At 30.0% G+C, this 19,897-nt stretch overlaps 1 protein-coding gene across 2 annotated transcripts in view; it reads right to left on the reverse strand.

The window, feature by feature from the left end:
- The window catches only part of LOC143255980 (nucleosome assembly protein 1-like 1), a 36,341-nt gene extending 18,029 nt beyond the window's left edge, over nt 1-18,312 (reverse strand). The window contains exons 1-8 of one of the 2 annotated variants that reach the window (XM_076512485.1): nt 18,194-18,312; nt 16,981-17,017; nt 10,817-10,884; nt 8,404-8,503; nt 7,172-7,313; nt 3,240-3,329; nt 2,565-2,631; nt 2,025-2,098 (exon numbers count right to left, since the gene is read on the reverse strand). In XM_076512485.1, coding sequence (XP_076368600.1) covers nt 2,025-2,098; nt 2,565-2,631; nt 3,240-3,329; nt 7,172-7,313; nt 8,404-8,503; nt 10,817-10,884; nt 16,981-16,997 — 558 coding nt within the window. In that variant the 5' untranslated portion in view covers nt 16,998-17,017; nt 18,194-18,312. Of the gene's footprint in view, nt 1-2,024; nt 2,099-2,564; nt 2,647-3,239; nt 3,330-7,171; nt 7,314-8,403; nt 8,504-10,816; nt 10,885-16,980; nt 17,018-18,193 lie in introns of both variants that reach the window. The other variant, XM_076512484.1, reaches the window with a different exon arrangement.
- Between the last annotated feature and the right edge of the window lie 1,585 nt (nt 18,313-19,897).

Here is a 19,897-nt window from a genome sequence, read left to right on the forward strand (position 1 = left end):
CTGTCATCAATAACAAACATATTTATTATCATTACTGAGTTGGTAGATGATTTATATAAGCTAACATTATATTGGATTTTGTCTCACAGTTTGGTGACAAGTGAAGAAAACTTGCATCTAACCAAACACTGTAAAGTAAATTTACCATGTGATGTAATTTCACATAAGCTAGGAATTTTGCAAAATAATACAGTCAGTAACCCTTTGAGCTTACACAACAGTAAAGGCTCTAGTATACCAACAGTAAAATATTTTCAGATACTGTTCATGAGAGTAAATGCAATAAAGCACAATCATCAGTATGAGGAAGTTCGGAGCTGTAACAGTAAACCATCGTCAGAATGTGCAGAGCTTATCTGTACTTCAACCTGCAAATTATTTTATTTTTGCCTAAGTATTTTCATTAATTTTTATTACACTAACACAAAATATCCCCATTTTCCATAGTGATTCATGATCCAGAGTTTTGATCACATATGTGATATTGTTCCTTAATTTTTTTCACACATTTTCTATACCTTTTGTTTTGTTTATTTCTTGAAACTTATTTGAGGGATATTCGTTTCAAAATACACCAGCTATAGTATCCAGAAAATCCCTAAATTTAGAACACAGATTTCAAATATAAATATGCCATCAAGACTAATTATTATTGAAGTGAACATAAAATGGCTAAACATAGACATATGACTTTGAAAGAGAAGAAATTACTGTCCAATTTCAATGTTATCAAACCAACAGGTGAAATACACACAATAAAAAAACATAACACCACCCACCAGGCTACTTAATAATGTCTAAAACTCTATAGGTCAAAATCTAGAAATGTTTTTAATTTAGCCAACTGTTAAAGAATGTATCAAAGCGAAGTGTTTGTCCACCTCAATACCCCATTCTATAATATTGCCTTAAACACATTCCACAAATCAAACCAGAGTTGCATGTATGGTCATTAGGTTAATGTGATGTTTCAGCAAAGTAGGTACAATTTTCTCCCAGTGAGGTCAGTCAAATATATTATAAATTACATATATAAATGAAAGCTTTGTCATGTGAAGCTTTAATTTCTATATCAAGTTCATGATTAGTTCATTTTTACTTTTTGTATACATGTATATACATCTTGAAAATTATTACACCATCCACCCCAAACTTACTCCAGTAAGCTTATCTTAATCTTTTGGAACTAAGAAAAATCTATTGAATATAATAAAAAAACAACAACGTTCATGATGTTAGAAAAGAGAAAGAAAGGTTTTAGTGTGAAAAGTGCAATAAATGTTTCAAAGAAAGAAGACATGCACATGTATGTGTGCATGAGGAACCCCCCCCCCTCCTTTTTTTTTTTTTATAATAATAACATTATTAATTCATTTCACATTCAGTCTTTTCAGTAGCTTCTTTATATTCAATAGCTGGTCCACCAAACAAGATTTAATACTAACTCACACTTGGAATATGCATTATGTAAACAAATTGAACTAATTAAGCATAAGCCATTCATTTAAAATACACACCAAGAGAATAAAGTACACCTCTGTTCTGATATTTCAGTTCAGTCTTATGTTGTCTGATGATTCTGCATAATCTTTTAGGCAATTTTCCTAAAACATAAAATAACTGTTTGCCATTGTCCCTACTTCTTCTAATGACATTTGACACTGAAAATTTCAATCACAACTGATACTTCAACCAGGATTATTAAAACATTGTTGTATTTCAACTAAGAGCTATTTGTATTCAAACTGCAATTAGAACTTCAACACCCCACAGTAAAGGCAAAAAAAGAATAATGAAAACTGTAGAGAACAAGCTACATAACACTAATATAACCTGAAAAAGAAAATATAAACAGAGTTTGAATTGAAGTTAAAATTAGTTGTAGTTCAGTTTACATTGTTAAGATATTTTTGGAAATTGTGAAAGTTTACAGGTGTTTTGAAACTGAATGTAAGAATACAGATAGATGATACTTATCACTAGAAAATGCAAGAAAAAAATGCTGACATGGTAACTATACGTACCTGAATCCTTTCTGATATCATTTCAACATTTTTAAATGTCGTCAGCCAGAATTCTGGGATACCCCTAGTATCATCTGAAATAAGGTTTGTAGATAATTTCAAAATACCATATTCAATAAAAAATAACACATTTGCATTTGTAAAAGACAAGAAATTATCATGAACTAGAAACAAGAAGTAATTTTATCTAGATCTAGACATCCCTTGCTTTTGGATAAGTGGAATCAGGAGTCCAAGGATACTTTCACTGACACACCTTTGGTCTATTTTTCTTTTATTTAGAATTTGCTGAAACTTCTGCCTTGTGTTCTTTGTCATGAATTTTTATAGTATGCATATTTTTTAAACATAAATTTAAAGCACAAATCAAAAATCATGTGTCACCTTCTATACAGATACTGTATTTTGAAGACTTGTCACAAAAATTAAAGGCATAAACAAATCAAAATAATTTATAGAGATTATTTTAAAGCTTTCTTTCATACATATTTATGAACTAGAGATGTTTACACAGCACACTGAACATAGAAAAATTCTTACCATTCTGAGTTTCAGTTGGTTCTTTGTTTTCATTATCTTTATTTTCCTTAGATTCTACTTTAGTCTTCTTTTTGAGTTCATTCAGAGAAAATTATACAAAACATATCTATAAGACATTCTGTGATGAATGACTCAACCATATATAGAAATTAACAACCAAATAATTTTGACTAAAATATTTTTCATTTGGAAATGTTGCTTGTAATTTTGTACAATAATATGATTAAAATTTAATATAGCAAGTGTTTAATTTTACTAGAAAATAATATTATGATTTCTTTTAATCATATTAAAAATTTTTGGGAGAAGGGAACAACAGAAAAATACAAAATCACTTGTACATTGAGAATTAAAGTATCTATGGATTTCAATATTTAAACCTCATATGAATTTGAAGTAACAATATTTGTATCTTCCATTCTATCCACTACCATAATCAAAACATTTTCTTTAACTCCTATAAAGTAACCAAATACCAGAAATCCATTCTAACAAATAATGAAATGAGTTAAATGTACTCAACTGAGTTAGCAATGGAAATGATACAAGAAAAACTGAATAACCATGAAAACAACAGAATTAACAAGCTATCAACCATAATAAAGAATTGAGGTTTTCTTTTGTTCACTAACAACAAGCCACTACATTATTTCTTATGAAAACAAGGATACTTACTATTACTTCATCATCATCTTTTTCAGAGTCAGAAGGAAAATCACAGTCTTCATCTGTTGGTTCAACTTTTCCATTAATAATTTCATTTCGCTGTAAAAAACAATTTCAGGAAAACTGTTAAAAATGTAGTGAAATAAAAAGTAATCTCTCCACACATACATACACATTTCCTGTTATAAACCATAAGGTAACATGTTTTTACGGCAAACAAATGGGATTCTTGTCCACTGACTAGCTATCTTGTCACAATGATAACAAAAGCATACTTGTAACAGATGCATAATCACTCACTGAAAAAATGCTAACAACTTTGTTTTTATAAAGAATAATTGAGAAATTTATGTAAAACAAAATGTGGTTTAATGTTACTGATACAAAAACTTTTGGATGAAAAGATACACATTTTAAAACTGATAGTCATAGGGAAATGCAATAGAGTTCTATCATTTTGATTTATTCAGTCATGTAAAATCCTAAAGCTATACCGCATGGCTAAACAAATTAAAACAAAGTTTTTGCTTGAATGTTTCCAAGGAAACCTGTGACATGAACTGAGAAGCCCTAGAATGACCTGTCTGCAAGTTATGAAATATGTTAACACTCATCTGGGAAAAATGCTGTAATGTTACTGAATATCTAGCTAGTATTAACTCATTAGATACAATATAACTTGTTCAATGTTACAAGTTTTTATGGACAAATCTCAAACTTTTCTAAATGTACAAAAGAGATTTCTCCTACTACATTTTAAATGCAAGATTTATTCAGTTTCAAGGTGATTTTCACAATTAAGGACATGATAGCAGCATTAATAATTTTGTAAAATATCACATACTTTAGTTTGGCAGTTACCATCACTCTGATTTCTAGGTACTTCATTCTCTTACTATACTTAGTACTATGTTTGTAATATATATTTTTATATCACTTAATTTGCTACTTAAACATTACTGTGATCTTTCTTCTGCATTAATATGATCTATATGTTTTGACTAGTTTCTAATGACCATAACTAGTTGTTTCTGCTGCTGGCGTGTTTAGAAGATAAAGTTAGATTAGTAGCGTTAGATACAGTTCATGTGTTTAGAAGATAAAGTTAGATTAGTAGCGTTAGATACAGTTCATGTGTTTAGAAGATAAAGTTAGATTAGTAGCGTTAGAAACAGTTCATATTATGCTCAACTTATTTTTCTATGTATTACAATTATCTTGGTTATTTTATTTAAAGTAATAATATTTTTACAATGTATTGCAGAATGTTTATTCACTTAATGTTTTCTTAGGTGTTACTTTTCTGCTGTTAATGTCCGAGCATCTGTACCATTCACCTACCTAACTCTGTGTTACATTAGTAACAGGTGCTCTAGAGATTCATTTCAGATGCTAAGCTACTCTATAAGGTGCACTTCTGAAGCCACTTAGTGGGATTTCACTAAGTGGATTATTCAATTTTTTTGTAGATGATGGCATCATGATTTTACATGAAAGAGAATCAGTAATGACACACCAGAACAAACACCTAATGTTTACATATTTTTAAGCTATAACATCAAATATATATTTTTATTCATCCATTATTTATCATAATTTTGTAATGTTACTTAAATATTTGGATACATAACTAACAAATCTCCTAAGCTGGTTGAACTTCACGAGACATTGAAATTATGGTAAACCACTGTTAAAATGAGAGTATCCCAGTAACAAATCAAAGCAACCTGATCATTATAAGTTATTATTCTACAATTCTGTATACTTCCAGGGACAGTGGTATATTAAATTAGCAACACTAACTGTTGGATTAATGTTTAGTTACGACTTAGGAGCTAGCTTGCTTTGATAAGAAGTTATTAATAATGAGGCACTTTATCCTATTTTATTACAAATATTAAGTAACAAGTCACTTTAACAAAATACAATTTTGCACATTTTGTATGGGATATTTTCTTTAAAAATAAAGGGTTTTGTTATCTATGTGTTTGTGACCCAATTACTCTCTCAATCAACAATGATAATCACTGACCTTGTTGTATAGAAGAAATAATAATTTTCCCACTAAATATCCTGCAAGTCTCTAATTAATTCTGTTGTATTAACAGTAGAATTTTAAAATCTTATCAATGCACTAAACACATTTCATTTGGAATTCTGACTTAGCTACAACCAATTCCACCAAACTGATCTTCCACAAAACCTTCACTCTTAACAATCCATCAGAAATATTTGTATTTAAGCCAATACCTTAATCTTTGTATCAAATATTGCAGAGTACAAAAAAGTAAAAATGTGTCTAGTTTGTTACCAATTAAAATTTGGTTTGTACAGTAAATAACAAACCATATACTTTTACATCATACATCAAGAACAACAGTTATAAAAATAGGAATGTAGTTTTACTAAAGGACTAACATGTTACCATAGAAACACAAAATGATAAACAAATGGTAAAGCTGAAAAAAACATCAAAAACATGAGCACTGTTGACAAGGACTTTATTAAATAGTTGTTAGAAACTGTAGAATATTCCTAACAATCTATTCATCAAATATCAAACTGAAGTTAAAAGAGCTTGTGCCATAAGAACCAAATGAAAGTTTAACACATAAAACCGACAATAAAACATTCCGACGATACACAAAATTACAATTTTATCCGGATAAAAACCTCTAAATGTGATAAAGTTTCACATCATTTTTCACTTTTCTTTGTAATGTTTACACTTGGGTCTAGATGGCCAAAAGCCAGCACAAGACTCAAACTAATTCTGATACAGCTTTCAGAGCTGGCTGTCAAAGTTCATCTATTTCTATGGAGGTCTTTTGGTATTTTTGTTTTGAAATTCATTATAAATTAGAATATTTCTTGTGCAAACAAAAGTATCTGCAAGAGAAATAAATGGATAAAGTACACACAATGACCTTCACTTCTACTTGAACAAAAGAACCTTTGTTCTTTTCTATTGTTGTTTGTTTTTAGTTATTTTCTAAAAAATCTCATCCTCATTTCTTGATGTGTTTCTGAATATCACATTGTGTTCACATACACTCACTCTACACTTGGAACACCCTTTCAATTTTTTATTATGTATAATAAATAGAAAACATGTGGCAAAATTTTGATATTTCTAGTTTCACCTACTTTCTACGCTTTAAATTAGAACATATCACAGAAATAAAAACAATTGAATTTTTCCAAAAAAAAGAAAAACTGGTCAAAAGACAGTGGAAACATTCCTGAATAATTATCCTATGAAGAAATCTTACTGAAACTTCCATTTTAACAAAATAAAAGCTCTAATATACAGCCACTATTTAATTTTGATAGGAATTATCTGTAATAAACTTAGTTGCTTGCTATTTTTCATGTGCACAATTATAACAAAAGGAAGCAGTTATTTAAATGTTGCTTATAACAACATGCATTACTAGATTAGATGGCAGTAGGAAGAATGTTTGGCTACCTACTCTAGTCCATCAAACCAATAGCTTAAGAAGTGGGGGTCCCTCATAATATTTGTTAGTTAAATGTACACAATGGTCATTTGGTGGCTTGTAACATTATTCATTACCACTTCAAAAAGATTAATGCCAAAACCTAGGATTCTCTTTCAGAAAATTTCCATAAAAAATTTTAATAAAATGCCCAGGTCCCATAAGGGGTTGCATGGAAAATTTTACCTCTACGTAAAGCTTTAAGACAGAAATTCTTTTGAAACCATTTACAAGTTGTTGAGGCCAACATTTTAGTACAAGGGGTTTTCAGGAAACCTCCAAGTTCTCCAAAAGGTGGAACAAAAAAAATACTACCTTAGTGCAAACCTCAAAACCAAGAATTAATTTCACACCATTTTAACAAGTTGGTGTAACCAGCAATTTAAAAAGAGTTATGACACATGCACAAAAATTTATCACACAGAATTAAAATATACTTACTTTTTCAAAAAAGGGCATATATAAATCTGCATACTTGTACTCTAGTGTATGTACTTCTTCATAAAACTTTGCTTCCAGTCTTGTACATTCTAACTGTAATTTCTTTAGGGCTTTGATTCTACGTTTCACTGATTTTGGTAAGCTAAAAATTTATGAATAAAATCTTTTACAACACAATATTAGAATACAATTGACATACTACAAGTACATACATAGCACACAGCTGTAAATATCTTAAAATACAAACTGATGTACTGCAAGTTACAAAATAAAAAGTAAAAATAATTGTATATACACTTGTAGTGTTATAACTCACGTACATCTTTGTCTGATTTAAGCACTAACAGGTCAAAATGTTCTTAATCTATACCCAGAGTCATTGTTTGTTTTACTTTATACCACATGTCTCAATTACTGAAATATGGTTGTAGTTGAAATTCATTTGTTTGGTTTATCAAAGGGAACAAGTAGTAGTTGCAAAAGTCTGGAACTTTAGATACTTTACAGTGCACAAGAAAATACTTGAGGAAATAATCACAGGTGGGTATTAACTTCCAGTGTCCAATTTTAAACATGGGCCGAGGTGGTAATCAACACATCAGCTCGCCTGAATCAGTTAATGTATTCTGTTTTGAACTAGGAGGCTAATTTAATAATCTGTTTGCTGTTTAATGCAACAGTGAGTAAACAAAACCCAACACAAAGGAAAATTTATGTTTAATCCTGTGATCTGTGTCAGCTGTGCCATGTGACATTTACAGGTCTTAAATTTCATAGAACCTAAGATTAACTAAACAGTTTAAACATGGTAAGTAACCTGTAAGCAAATTTTCAAACTATGACACCCACAATAAACACATCAAATAAATAGAAAACATTACCAATATTATAATGTTTTCATTCTAACAGATAAATTCCAGTTTTGTAATAATCATAATACATGTATATATTTTAAATTACTTTCATTACACGTATACCCAAACTTGTTTACATTATTCTACCCTAAAATCAATCAGTTAATATATTCACATTCAACATAATAAGGAGAAATGAAACTATCTTTAAAGAAGTGAAGACATACACAGCCAGCAACAACAATAGTGAGAAGTGACAGTAAATGTTTTTCAGTTCTCTCTATCAAAATATTTCATCCTTTATGATTATATATAATGTTATCTTTCAATCAACAAACTATTGTTTCTTAGCTAAAAAAGCAACTATGAACTACTTACCTTTCTATGTATCCTGATGGAGAACCTATCATGCTACCAAGTCTAGACTGTAGGGCTGCTAGAACCTGTGGATTTTTCATCATTTCAGCTGTCAACAAACCTATTGTATTGAATAATGTTATTTTAGATTCACTTCAAACAGGTAATTCACTGAGGAACTGTTTCTAAGTGATAACTACTCAATACTTGCTGTAATCTTTCCTTTTCAGATTTTTAAGTTACTATTTAGAAACTAACTTCGAGGAATGTAATTTCTTTACAAGGTTTCAAAATTGAATTGCAACAAGACATCAAGCAATATCAAAGCATCAAATAAGTTTCAACTACATTAAACAACAGCATAATTCTGACTGATGCATCACTAAAGCAAAACATTAATACACACATAAAAAAACATTTCTGGCCATTTTTACATATAACTGATCAAGTTGATCTTTAGAATATTAATGACTAAGTGATGAACTTGACTATTTGTTTAATAATTTATTAAAAATGCATAATATTTAAATAAGATTAAATTAAATAATAATGAAAAATTCTAAGGTGCAGGAGAATAAGATATACATTATTACCTTTATGTATGAGGTCTGACTGTGTACACAAAATGTTATGTAGTTCATACCCAGCAACAGGTTACATGGAGGATGATACTCATATAGAAACTTAATCAATGATTGGACAGCTGTATAGCCCCCCCCCAAGGAAAAAAGAAAAGGGGGAAAACCCCAGCTTCGTCCACTACATTAAAAATCTTTATAGATAAAAATGTTTTAAGTTAAACTTATGTTAATTATATAGTTAATCTAAAATCAATATTTTATTTAAATTAGCTACTTCTATTTTTGTTTTTACAGCACTCACGGGCAATAAATTCACTTCACACTTCCTTACTGTAAGAAGCATTTCATGTGCCATAAGCACATGCATTGGCAAAGCCAAGGCATTTCACAATGCATATGAATTATCTAGTAGTAATCAACACTAAAGAACTTTATATACGTAAAAATGGGTGGTTTGGGTTGAGAAATTTTTTTATGTAGAGGAGTGAACAATGTGTCAACCTTCTTCGGTCATCATAAGGTTTTCAAAGAGGTAACTGACCTATAGCTGACCACATGTTTGAAGAGGGTTGTGTAACTGAGTGTAGGAATGTAGAGGAAATGCTTAAGTAGTTTTTCTGTAAATTTTGGATAAAACTTAAACCAAAGAATTATCAATAGAAGAAATGACATTATTTCATTCAACAATGTAGAAAGGAACAACTAACCCCTAGCTTTTTAAAGATAAATTATCAAAATATTTTAATAAATGCAAAAACATTATCAAAATTTACAGGAAAAACTATTTAAGCATGCCCTCTACATTCCTACACTCAGTTACATAACCCCATTCAAACATGTGGTCAGCTATCAGTCAGTTACCTCTTTCTTTCTTTGTGAACCTGACAATGACTCAAGAAGGTCAAAACGTTGTTCGCTCCTCAACATAAAAAAAAAAAAATTCTCAACCCACACCAGCCACTTTTACACACATTTTTCTCTACAAGTAGGTTTTCTTGTCATCACAAAATAACTTTGTATCTTTATGGCTTCCAGTTTTGTTTGAATTTCAATTTGCATTATATTTCTTTCTTAATATGGCCCTCTAATTCTGAAATATAAAAACACACACTAACAAAATCACAAATACAGATGGATTTTGATATAATACACACACACATCATTACTTTAATTAATTAATATATATTACCTAAACAAGCTTCCAAGTATGGATGCTATGTTTATTTTAAGTGCTTAATATACATGTTTATTTATCAGAGGGGTTGTTTTTTATTCTCTATTTTACTGATAACTTTGATGATACAACAACAAAACAATTTATTTCAGAAATATATATTTAGAACTGATATACTTTCTTTTATGAGAAGTCTTACACATGTGGGCCTAAGGTAAGCAATTGAACACTCAATCCTTACTTTAAGCTTAATTACAAAACAAATAGTTCTTAGGGCTTTCTTATCACAGCCTGATAATTTAAACATTTTATTTATATTTTTCAGTTGTTTACTCAATGAATATCAATTTTTTTTTACATTGAATTACAAACAAGAGCAAAATAGTTAAGCCTTACATTATATTTTACGTACTAAACCTAATTTTTGTTGTTGTTAATTTATAGCAATCTTTACAGAATTTTCTTAACACCAATCATTTCTGAAAGACTATACCATAAGTTGTACATATTCTACAGTAAATCAGCTGGTAAAAACTGTATTTGTTGACTTTAGTGGAAGAAGTAAAGTTACGAAGCAATCAGTAAATTGCATACAGTAATTTGAAAGCTTTAGACAAAGTATACAACAAAGAAACTAAAATGCATATTTTCCAATTTTCTTATACAAAGTTTCAGTTACTCATGTTTGTCTTTCCTTCATCTTCCATTTCTTCAACTTCTTCCACACCTTCTGCAGTTTCAATACTCCTACAAATGAAAACACTTATTTAATAATTACGTTTCTTTACAAAAATTTCTTAGTAGTTTTAAAATAATTATCATGCAATTAAACATATTTTATTCTTCTTGTTTACCATACCATAACACTTATCAGAAAATTCCAAAATAGGTAAAATTACCAAATCTATAAGCTTGCTTTGAAGCCTTGAAACTCCAAAGCATAACTAATATCAAAACTATTTTCTTAAAGTAGACAAATCACAATGCTTAGACAAACTGCATCAAGGAAACACTTCCACACATTTTAATCTTTTATTAATTACTATTAGTAGAAAATTGGGACACAAGATATTATAGAAGTATGGTTGCATCTATATTATTACTATAAAATTGTTTTAAGGCATGATCACAAAGATCAAATTTTACTACAGTTCCTTTAATTACAGGAAAGTGTTTTGTTTTTTTATTATGTAGAAGTTTATTTCTTTCCCATAACCAATTTGCTATTATTATTAATATTTAACTTTTGTTTCTTTTTAATCAACTAGCTTAAAGATATGGTAGTATTTGAGATTTTGCCTGTTTTATTACTGTATGTAAATATTATTTCAGGAATTATTTCTTTTTGTAACACATTTTTCTCTAGTCTGATTTTTTATTCTTTTCTTTGCTTTTTTCATATTTTATTTATGTTGTTGATTAGGAAGCTTTGCTTCTGAAATACAAATCGTGTTAAGCTGTTTGTTGATTAGGCTTAGGATTATTTTCTTACTCGTACTTCATTTTAGTTTTTATATGTTCACTAAGTAGTAAGATTATTTTCTGCTTTCATCATCAAACCAGTTGGTATACTGAAATGAAGAAACAAATGAATATGAAGGCTGTACAGATCAAGTTATACTCAGAATATTATGACAAGTTTTGGTCTCCTTATTCAAGAAAGAATAATTGAAGACTACCAGCATAATTATTAGAAGGGAGGATCTGTTTTATGTGGATATATTGAAAATCTTTCAACTTGTTTTCATCTCAGAAAAGGAGGGTAAGAGGTGATATTTTATTAAAGTTTACATTATTCAAAGAGAATTGAAAGGACAAATGCCTTTGACTTTGTTTTTGAACTCTGAGATTGAAATGACATGAGGATGAAAAGTTAACATTTAGAGAGGACAAGCAATGCTCTTAAGACATTTTTTAAAAGTAGGGTGATTAACTGATGAAATGAGTTTCAGAAGCAATGACAGCTATCTCTACTTAAGAGAGGTTATGAGAACAAACTATATCTCTGAAATAAAGGATAGGTTTAACTTCTTTTCATAGGGAATGATGTGCAGTAACTCCTGTGAAGGACCAAATGATCATTTGTTGCCTGTCTGCCATGTAATGAAATTATGAAAATTTGTAGGGTTACAGAAAACTTGACTTTAACACTTGAGCTATAATTTATTTTAAGATTTGTAAAAAAAACTTTGTAACACATTTAACTGAATTATTCATGTAAGAAATACCTGAAGAGAGCCTTATGGTAATTTACGGACTTATAAATATCAAACTTAATGAGAGTCCATCTGTCAGAGGTTTGTACATCAGTGCAGGATACCATAATTTTAAATACCTAGTCTTGCACAACTTAAGATTGGTTTCATAAAGAAATGATATAATGAAAACAAGAATTTCAATTTATGATTTTGATTAATCAGTTAGATTACATAACATTAACTAATGTAACTGTTGCTCATAGGTAATCAATTATATTGATTAATTTGTCCAGGTCTGGCAATATAAAATGGGAACATTTGAAATAATATGCACTCTTACTATTGGAAGAGAATTATATTGATCCACTGAAAAAAAATATGTGATTTAAATTAATGTTATTGTGACATCATACTATACGTGTAAACAATTAAAATATTCTCCACAACCTACTATACAGTTCAAAGTTGAAGCTTCACTGATAATAAATATGCTTTAATGTTCATTTTATCAACCATCCAAGCACACTGGCTAGTACAAATTGGTAACTTGTCACTTCTCCTTACATTCAATAGAAACACTTCTACTTTTGAGTTTCATATAAGCCAAAGTCAATTTGCTGCTTTATGACAACTCTTAAAGAGCCAAAGAGTGCCATAATTAGATAGTTTAGCCTGCACCTGCTTGACTTGCAATAACCAACGTGAGTGATACTTGAGGTATCAGAGAAATAAAGTTGACAATTAACAGTACATAATGAACCTGTTCCCAGTTTTAAATATAATTAAAATTATTTTAATGTATAAAAACAAAATAAAACACAGAACTATCTCATCACAGGTTCTGCATGTTTCAGCATCTTATTGCACTGTCATTAAAAGTGCAATATTTTGCAAGAATTAAGACTTGTATGCAATTAAAAAAATTACATGATCAAATTTACATACAGTTAAGTTTAAAGAAATTCATACCACCTATTGACACTGACTTCTGATCCCTTAAGCCCACATTTAATTATCTCAATAAATTCACAGATATTGGCACTAATGTTTGACCATTGTGCTAAAAACAAGTTTTTTTTTTGCCAGTGACTCGGGTGTTTAGTTTCGTTAGTATATTTACATAAAGGTGAAACCTTCATATTACATCTAACATTTCTTTTGTCTTAATTTATACTGCATTTTGAACTTCTTTCAATTTGTCTTGTATAAATATTTTCACCTGCATATATTTTTTCATTTTTCACATTAAATCATTATTATCTCTAGTTATTAAGAACCAGTCTCATCTCGTTCAGTAGTCTATATATCAAAATATTTTGTCTTTTTACATGCTGTATATCATTAGACTGAAAGAAATTTATAAATTGATAAATAATGAGAATTTATAAATTTAATATACATGAAATTGCTAAAAAGTCAAAAATAGTGGTGGTAAGTAGACTTGTTTTTCAGATTTAAACAAGTCTCAATTTTTGTTTTCACTTTATTAACGATGTAATATTCTTGAATTTTCTATGGAGACAAACTGGATGATCTGGTTCTGTGGAAAAGGTTTCTTTAACTTGATGGAAATTATCATAAGTGTAATTAATATATTAAAACTTCTTTGTTAACACTCCTACGAAAAGTGGGGCCTAATAGGCCCCAGAGTAACTTGAAAGGTTATGAATATTAGGCTAATAATTTTGTATTTAAATGAAATTGCCATTTAAATCCATTAATGAATGGATTAACGAGATTCCCACTGTCCCTATCTACTATCTAGCGAAACCACAGCCAGGGGAACGGGCTTGGAGAAATCAGGTCTAGAAACATCTTTTCGTAGGAGTGTTAAAGATAAGCATCTGTGTTATGAAGAACTGCACTCAAAACTGAGGTCTGATTATTGATCATTACACCTAAACTACTTCACCATTTACTTTGTAATCATAATAAAACAGGTTAACAGCTCATGGATATATTTATACAAAACCTGAATTTATGAATAGAGAAAATAACTTTGTAGGTCACTGGTGAAGATCCTTTCAGGGTATCAAATTTGATCTCTTTATTAAAGTAAAAATACCAGCAAGTTAGAAATAGTACAGAAACAGATAAACAACAAAGACAGGCTTAATGGTTTGAATTTGCTTTCTGTAAAGCATGTAAAAAATATGTAATATACTTCAGGCTTTAAAATTCTTAAGGGCTAAGAAAACAACACACAAGTTTTGTTTAAATAGTAAAATCCTGATGTCATTAATCAGAACTCTGGTTATTAAGCATGTGAGCATTGGAAATATTGTTAGTCTTAATTTTTATCAAAGTTTGTGGAACAGCTTACTATATGATATCTCAGGTAAAACTAATTCAGCAGTACATACATTGTTAAAACTACAAGACACAGAAATGACCCCTACAAACCACACAACTTTATTGTACATTAACTCATTATTGTTTCTTTAACACTCCTACGAAAAGTGGGGCCTAATAGGCCCCAGAGCAACTTGAAAGGTTATTAATATTAGGCTAATAATTTTGTATTTAAATAAAATTGCCATTTAAATCCATTAATGAATGGATTAACGAGATTCCCACTGTCCCTATCTACTATCTAGCGAAACCACAGCCAGGGGAACAGGCTTGGAGAAATCAGGACTAGAAACGTCTTTTCGTAGGAGTGTTGAACAGAAACAGTTTGTAACCTTACAACAACATAAAACTTATGATACAGAGGTTTTGGAAGATAAATATTAAGATACTATTGTCTTGAAATACAGTTCTAGAGCTTTTACACTCCTAGACGATTTTATATAAACACATACACACCTTAAAAGTAATCCTCGAATACAGATAAATGTCAGTAGAAACCTTATCTTCTCTACTACTGAGTAAATTATCCAGGAAAACACTTTTTTTAAATCATCAGTTAGGTATTCTCAGCAAAGTTTCATTTCCCCTATGTGGTCACACATGATTTAATATTTTTTCAATTTAACCACTCTGAAACCTGCATACACTTCATTTTTGTAAACTTAGTGTTTAGTATTCATCTACTTTGTTGTTTTCATCCATTTAATGACAAGTTTTACTTGGAATAATGTCACTTCCACTGAAAACATTTTAAACTTATGAAGATGAACATTCAAACTTCCCAATGAAAGGAATTTCTTGGTTATTAATAATGTATCTAATATCTATACAAATATCAAAAGTGAATAATACTAAAGCCCAAATACTCTTAAACAATACGTTTTAACTAAGAAACTAATCTACAAAGTGATATAGGCACACACACACACACGATTACACAAAAAGAAAAGAACAAGAAAACGTAAACCAGTCAGTAACTCTATACAAGGACTACATAAACCTGTTTCTATTTCCTATAGCATTCAGTTATCTCAACATGGACAACCCACTTCCACAATGTTCAATAGTTCAACTGCATCTAACAAAACAAGTCTGTATCATGTGTGTGTGTGTGTGTGTGTGTGTGAAAAGATGTGTTTAACACACAGAACTAGTTTCAAATAACCTAACTCTCAGTATATTCAATATGAACAAAATTACTAAATCCAGAATATTTTTAACAAGTTTTTCACTTCTACACAAACCTCAAACTTAAGTTCTTTTAAATTTTATTCAATTATTTACATTTTAATTATGTAACTCAACAAAATGATCAACTGTTATTGAATCAGATAATATGATAGACTTCATAAAGTCACATTTATCATAACCTTTCCAAGTCTGGATATTAACTTCAAATGTTTTCAGGTTTTCCACGTTGCATGATAAATTTTGCATGCAGTACACATTACAAATAGGCTTGACACACAAACAATAGCTGAGCTCAGGGTGTCACTTGATTTTATCTCTGTGCAAAGACTTCAACCATGCTATTATCAATGAAACAAGAGGGCTACTAAGGCAAGTTACATATTTATGAACAAGTCATCAACCAGGTGGCTTGTTAACTATAGACATGTGTGATTAGCCTGGTTTTAACATTAGCAGTTTGTAGTGAAAAGAAACACAACTTTAATCCTATAATTAAGCAGCTCATTTGTAAAGCAATCAGTAACATATCACGAGTTGTTACTTGTTGCATCTTTGAAGCCAAAGACTGAGAATGCCTACTCCAACTTGTAATTACCAAATGACCAGTTACAGTTGTGTGAAAGTGGAGAAAATTAACCAAAGAATCAGTTTCAAAGTTAGTATTTGACACATCACAGACAGTTTACTTGTTTTTCATCTTGCACCACAAAGCCAACAAACATTAACACACATTTAAGAGATCCATAAGTAGTTAAGTATCACTGAGGTATGAAGCCATGACATAACAGGAGAAAGCGTCACTAATTTTGTTATTCTAATAATTCAAGTGTTAACCCTTAAAAATTAATACCCAGGAGTATTTCATGTTCAAAATCTTATGGAGAACTCTGATCAATCACAACCTCCAATTTTAACAAAGCCAATTCAAAAATCACCTACAAAAATAATTAATCAAATATCTCTTTCTGCAACTGCAACCATACACAACATTTTACCAATCCTTCTTTCAATCCAATTATCAATGGTTGTTTACAACCAAAATCCATCAAGTTAAAACACCACTTATATATTTTACTTTCCAAACACATAAAAATCAACTCACTTTTTTGGATCAGCCATATCTGAACTACTTAGCTGTTCTAAAAATAAAAACAAAATATTAACCACACAAAAATCTTTAAGGTCGTTATCAGCAACAACAAGCAAGCTAACATTACTTTATTTGAAACATACCTAATATTTACAAAATTTGAGAAGTCTTTATTCACATTTTCTGAAAAAAAAAATTAAGACAGAGTACATTATATGTTAACTTTGATGTATAAACATATGATAATTTGAACTTCTCATAAATTACTTTAAAATTTTATTTGATAAAACACTTTTCTAGTGGAAATATTTCAAATTTCATCAGCACACCTAATTATGAATATAAGAAAAGTTATTTTAGTCTGTTGTTCTATATATGTGGTATAACAGTTTTTCTAGTTAACTTTGGTTACAATTTCAAACTTTCATGTCAGCATTCAAGTGTTTTGAAGCTTAAGTAATAAAAACAAACCAAATGAAATTTATATTTCATTTGATTAGTTTAGACAGACAAGCATTTGCATAATATTTTCTCCATAACTAGTTTCCTCTAAAACTATAGGTGTGTCATAGTAATACTATGATTTGTCAATAAATTATTAATTAGTGTTATTAAAATCCAAATATATTTTTTACTACATGGACAATAGGCCTGAATGACAAATTCTTTCATTCAAGAGGCAATTTTGCCTGATCATTTCAAATTATCTTATTTTTCAAATTTCAATTTGACGTCGTGCCTTAGAAATATATTTTCACTCCCTGTTGTTACATAAACAATCACGGAATTTCTCATTAGACGGATTAGTTTCAAGAAATGTCTTGATACACAAAATTTTGCAGGATACAGCAAGAAATATTTCTTCAAAGAACGATTAGCCATAGCGCAAATATATATATATATATCTATACACATACACACACATATATAATTTATACATTTTTCGTTTTAGGCCTCTTTTGGACTGTTTACAGTGGTAATAGTACACATACATATATATATGTCTGTGTACTATTACCACTGTAAACAATCAAACACAGGCCTAAAACTAAAACTATACAATTAGTTACTTCTAGTATTATTACTGTTACTGTAATTACTGGTGTGCTGATAAATTAAGCTTGAAATTACACTAAAATTTTCAATAAATTTTCATTTATCCTTACTAAGTTTCATAATTACAAGGTTTTGAACTCAAGTTGAACATTAATATTTCAGAACTTACCTCTCCAATATTAGACCCAAGATTAATTACGTCCTCCAATTTTACATAGAACTAAAGAATGCTGCAACTTTCCCCCACCACGAGGCGTAATGGCGGGAAGTTAGGCTTATGCAATTGGCTAAGAAGAAAAAAGACAATTAATCTAGCCAATCATTTTCACAAGCGAAAAGTTGAGAAATATTATATAATAACAATGAAATAATATTAAATAAAATACAGGTTTTTTTCATTTTTTCACGATTTTTGTAATTTAACCATATAATGTAATTAGTGACAATAAGCGACCTCTTTATGGACTAAGAAAAATACTCCAATAAAAATACCAATCTTGTTCTCCACAGTTGAAAAAGTTTTCCTTCTCAGTACACACTGTGTTGGAAAGGTTGTACAGTGCACTTAATTACACACACAAAGACGTATACAAACCATAAACAGAGACGAGTTTTTTTTTTTTTTTTTGTTAGAAGCTATACACTAATATAACTGCGATCTGTAAGCAGCGCTATATCGAACCCCGGATTTTAGTGTTGTGAACTTATGAGTACGCAAACATACAACTTTAACCCTCTGAAGAAATATAATTAGTTCGTAACCAAGAAACGAAAATTAGTACTGTGGAAAATCTTCTAAAGTTACATTTTACCATGTATTATTTTTGGTGTACAAACAGAACACGGTTCTGCATGGCCACGCGGGTTAAGGCGTTCGACTCGTAATCTGAGGGTCGCGGGTTCGAATCCATCGTCGCACCAAACCTGCTCGCCCTTTCAGCTGTGGGGACGTTATAAAGTGACGGTCATTTCCACTATTCGTTGGTAAAAGAGTAGCCCAAGAATTGGTAGCAGGTGATGATGACTAGCTGCCTTCCCTCTTGTCTTACACTGTTAAATTAGGGATGGCTAGTGCAGATGGCCCTCGTGTAGTTTTGCACGAAATTAAAAAAAATAATCAAATAGAACAGGCTATTTTTGACCTTCGAAGACAAATATGAAATTAGCTAAAATGTTCGCGAAAAGTAAACTTGATTTTTTTTTCCATTTACTTGTTTTTGATAGACGTGCTGCTGTTTAGTTTGAATAAAAGATATATCGTCCTATGATAACCTTCACGTCATTTAGCAACTAAGATAAAGATAACACTGTCGAGTTTTTAAATGTAAATATTAAAATACTAAATTTTGTTATCAACCTCCTTTATTTAGAAAATATTTGAATGTAACTCAGTAATTAGTGTCCAAATTCTGAGTCTAAAAGTTCATACTTGGCGTTACTGCAAAAATACACTATACGTTTGGGGCCGTTGATGCGTTATAAAAGTAACGTCAAATATCACTAGTCGGTAAAACAATGTGATATTATTAGATGCAGTGACTTCCTTGAAAAGTGACCGTGCAGGTTCCATAGAAAACTTATCATGAAGCAAGTCTGAATTATCCGAATGTTAAGTAAATTTTGGAAACGAAAGAGACTAGACGCAATGAGTAACAGAAAAAAGAAAATAAAGTCTTTATTCAACACAAAAATAATAAAACAGAGAATTTTCTCTGTCTAGAGTGTCAGAATTAATTTAGAAATCTGCATCTCTCTAAAACTTCTAAACTGAGAAAACATATACACGAAACAAACATGCCACTTTTCTTAGGGTGTGTGCACTTCCCTTATAACTTTTAGTCATCTCCATCTAAAAATAAGTGACGTTGTATAA

This window comes from Tachypleus tridentatus, chromosome 7, assembly GCF_004210375.1.
Source record: "Tachypleus tridentatus isolate NWPU-2018 chromosome 7, ASM421037v1, whole genome shotgun sequence".
NCBI classification, from domain to species: domain Eukaryota; kingdom Metazoa; phylum Arthropoda; class Merostomata; order Xiphosura; family Limulidae; genus Tachypleus; species Tachypleus tridentatus.